The sequence below is a fragment of the Pogonomyrmex barbatus genome, unplaced genomic scaffold (genome assembly GCF_055798465.1).
Source record: "Pogonomyrmex barbatus isolate J1 unplaced genomic scaffold, ASM5579846v1 scaffold1, whole genome shotgun sequence".
Lineage (NCBI taxonomy): Eukaryota > Metazoa > Arthropoda > Insecta > Hymenoptera > Formicidae > Pogonomyrmex > Pogonomyrmex barbatus.
In genome coordinates this window covers 17,452,904-17,456,739 of record NW_028297098.1, presented here as the reverse complement: position 1 = coordinate 17,456,739, position 3,836 = coordinate 17,452,904, and the positions used below count along the sequence as shown (strand labels likewise).

The following is a 3,836-nucleotide window of genomic DNA, read 5'->3' as shown; positions in this document are numbered from 1 at the left end:
TTTAAAAAAAATATATTATTTTAAATAAAATATACTTTTAAAAAGATGTTAGACATTAATTTTTATTTATATTTCTATTTGTTTTGCATTAAGAAAAGTTATGTAGCTAATATTTACATAAAAATAGGCATGGCGAAATTTTGCAAAGCTAAGGAAGAGTGTCAATGTTACTTTTGTGCGGGTCAGGATAAATGTAACAGCGATACGAAAATCGACTAGGATGCATTGCTCGCAAAGGTATTGTTGTGCGGACGACTTTATGTCGTTGGTTTTTTTTCTTTGTATTGCTTCTTTTTCTTTTATTTCTCGGTTATTCGACATTGTGTTTCCGGTGTGGCTTTACTATTGCGAGGTTTTACAGTTTTTCAATTTGCTTCCAACTAATCGCAAGCCAACTTTGGAAAAAAGAAAGACTGCAGAAAAATACAAAGATATACTATTCACAGTAATATAAAAATATTTGGAAAATTTATTGATATTTTTTATATTTTTTTAGTTAAGTTGCATTATTGTTAAACAATTTTGCTAAATATATATTTGTGTGTATTCTTTATTTGAATAATTTATTAAAAAATTAGAGCTAATTCTATTAATCTATACAATTAAATACATCTATAAAAAATTAACTGATAATAAAATAAATGTGAAATGATTTTTATATTAACAAAAAATTCAAACAATCGAAAAACGTATTATAATTTTTATTTTCATTTACATTTGAGGTTAATACCATTACTATCAAAAAGGTTAGAGATTAAATATTATACAGGATTTCATTGAGAAAAATGTCTCCTAACATAAAATTTCCTTGGATATTAATAAAAAATCTGAAGTTACCTAAGCAGAATTTTGCACAGAATCAGTACGATTGCGGACAGAATTGGAAATATACTTTGAAAAAATTTGCGTTTAACTGGTCGGGATACAATAAATATGGGCTTTATACACATGATATCATAGATGAGACTCATCCTTATATAAAAGAAGCATTGCGTCGAATACCAAAGGATATGCACGATGCCAGAAATTTCAGGTAATATATTATAAATTTATTGTTGGTCTGTAATAATAAGAAAAATGAAAATTCTCTTCATATAAATAATTGCACAAAACAATGACAATGTAAAAAAAATATAATTATAAATCTTTTTATGTACATCATAAATGTACAAGAAAATAAGACATCTTTCTCTTTTTCTAATTTACAGTTTACAAAATAACTACATTCGAATTTGGTTTCATTTTTATAAACTGAGCTTAAATTCTATTTTTATCCTATTTTTTAGTATTTATGTTTTTAAATATCCGATATAAAATTTTATTCACAGTACTTTTGGAATTACACATTGATTTTTTAAAATTCATAAAGGATAGCTCATTTGTCGGACGAGAACGTTTTTTTTTATTGCGCTTTAAAGAATTATAAAAGCGTTTCTTTCATTATTTTATAAATATGTTTAAATATATCTCTTAATCTCAAGATCTCTTAATTGAAGATTTGATTGCTGTTAAAAAAAAGATAATATTACGAATAACTTTTGATGTAAAACTTGACAAATTGCTATATTTTCATTCGCGGAATTTTTAAAAATTGATCCCAAAAGTTTATATCCTTTACAAAGTAACAAGACAGCGTTCTTTTTTTTACATTTTACATTACAAGTCCTAGGAATATTATTTTGCGATTATGCAATTGATTTGTCTGTTACACTAGTTCGATGCTTCTTGAAAAAAAGCATGTAATAGTTTTGCATGCTTTGCAGGATCATACGCGCTGCGCAGCTGAATTTCCTGAAGATATATCTACCCAAGGAGAAATGGGTCACATACGAGCAGGATATAGAGTATCGATATCTTAGACCGTATATAGAGGAGATCCAAGCTGAGCAAGCGGAGATAAACGAATTTGGTTGCAATTACAATTACAGTGATAATGATTGCCCAACTGATGAAATGAAATAAGAGAACAGATTTCTACAGTTCTCTCGATATCTTTTGATATATTGGCAAATATCATTACATGGAATGATGTTTATAAGTTAGTCTCATGTGAATTCTATGTCAGTGCTAGACAATTTGTTGACAATAATTAATAAAAATGTAATTTTTTTATATACATACATAAGTTTTAAAGAATTGAAACTTAATTGAAGAGAAATTATTAAAATAATGTAATATGTTAATGTACTGCCGATGCAAATTTTCTAAACTAATATCACAAATAAAAATATCCTGTTATAAACATTTGAGAAATTAGCAAGCAATAAATTAAAATATTTGATCGTTGCATATCAAATTTATTTTTTATCTCTTTCTTACTTTTTAATTTTGTTCCTTGACTTCAATTATTACTTCTAGAACTAAAGATGATTAGGAGATGAAAGTTACCGTTTCAACCTGCAAGTGTAGTACTAGTTGTTAGAAGTGCAACTTCGGGATTCATGAACTAAACGGACGTGAAGGACTGATCGGTTGACTGATTCTCAAACATCGGACGCAACAGTTAACTATTCTGTAATGGTTTGCTTACATTGCGGTTATATCATATCTTGCAATTTTTAAGAAAACAAAATACTCTGTTAGCAAATATTAATATACTACATCTTTATTATACGTATATCATACGTATATCATGTTATTTTATTAAATAATCAATAAAATTATTAATAAAATTATTAATTATACAAATGTTTTTAAAATGTATGAATTTATACACGTGTATAAATATATATATATACACACACACATATATATATATATATATATATATATATATATATGTATATATATATATATATATATATATATAAAATAACAATTACACATGTATAAATTCATATATCTCCTATAATCTTTTTAAGGTTAAATTAAATATTAAATATTAAATTTTACATATTTTTATCTCTATATACATTTCTATATTATCTCTATATATTTTTAAATTAGTTTAAATACAATTAATAATGTTACCACGGTAATTGGTAGTGAAAGAAACGTATTATTAAACGTATTATTAAACGGGAAAAATTACCATGTTAACGTTTAATGATCGATATCGAAAATATATTTGAATGCAATATGCGATTTATAGCTCGACAAATTTATAGCGCATCACATTTTGTTCCTCTATCTGCATACACATGTTACATCGAGAAATGTATAATCCATGGATTTGTTTACGCAGAATTTACGACGGTTGGAAAAGAAAACGTGATTTTACTCTGCATGGCAAAATAAATCAGTGTATATTGTCATGTATACTTGGCAGCTACTGATTTCCGTACATTTCAATATTTTATTTACACAACGCGATATTGAGAAATTATTCTTTCTTATAAAGTAATAAACAATATAATGTCTATAATATTTCTTATATTAATAGTCTTATTTTTAATAAATTTATTTTGTATTATAAGACATTTTTAATTTGTGTTTTTATTTTATTATTATTTATATCTTAATTTGTATTTATTTTATTCATATATTACATCTCACTTGTATTCAAAATTTTTTATAATAATGTTAATAAATACATGAGATTTGATTGAATAACATAATAATCACTTAATTAAATTACTATAAGAGGATGAACGTTGAAGGACAAACCACTCTCAAAAATCAATATAATAACTCATTTGCTTGTAGTCCCAGATAGACTGATTGCAAATGGTATCATTTACAAAAATGTTAATAACAGATTCTTTTAATTAATATTTTTTTTTATCAAGCTTTTATATCTTTTTATCTTTTTCTTATTAATGTTACAATTTTTGCATAATAATCTTAGTAAGACGTTTATCCTTATATTTAAATAAATCAATCTTATCTATTCGATC

General features: G+C 24.9%; 1 protein-coding gene across 1 annotated transcript; it reads left to right on the top strand.

Annotated features, from left to right (window-relative positions):
- The first annotated feature begins 557 nt into the window (after window positions 1-557).
- Window positions 558-2,625, top strand: LOC105425291 (cytochrome b-c1 complex subunit 7). Its single transcript, XM_011635995.2, has 2 exons — window positions 558-1,033; window positions 1,764-2,625. Exons 1-2 carry the CDS (start codon window positions 786-788, stop codon window positions 1,960-1,962), a joined length of 447 nt encoding a protein of 148 aa, XP_011634297.2. The 5' UTR covers window positions 558-785; the 3' UTR covers window positions 1,963-2,625.
- The last annotated feature ends 1,211 nt before the right edge of the window (window positions 2,626-3,836 follow it).

Bases quoted from the DNA above. Each gene is read 5' to 3' on its own strand.
- LOC105425291 (XM_011635995.2), top strand. From the start codon at position 786: ATGTCTCCTAACATAAAATTTCCTTGGATATTAATAAAAAATCTGAAG. The intron at 1,034-1,763 runs GTAATATATTAT...CATGCTTTGCAG, and splicing joins CACGATGCCAGAAATTTCAG to GATCATACGCGCTGCGCAGC.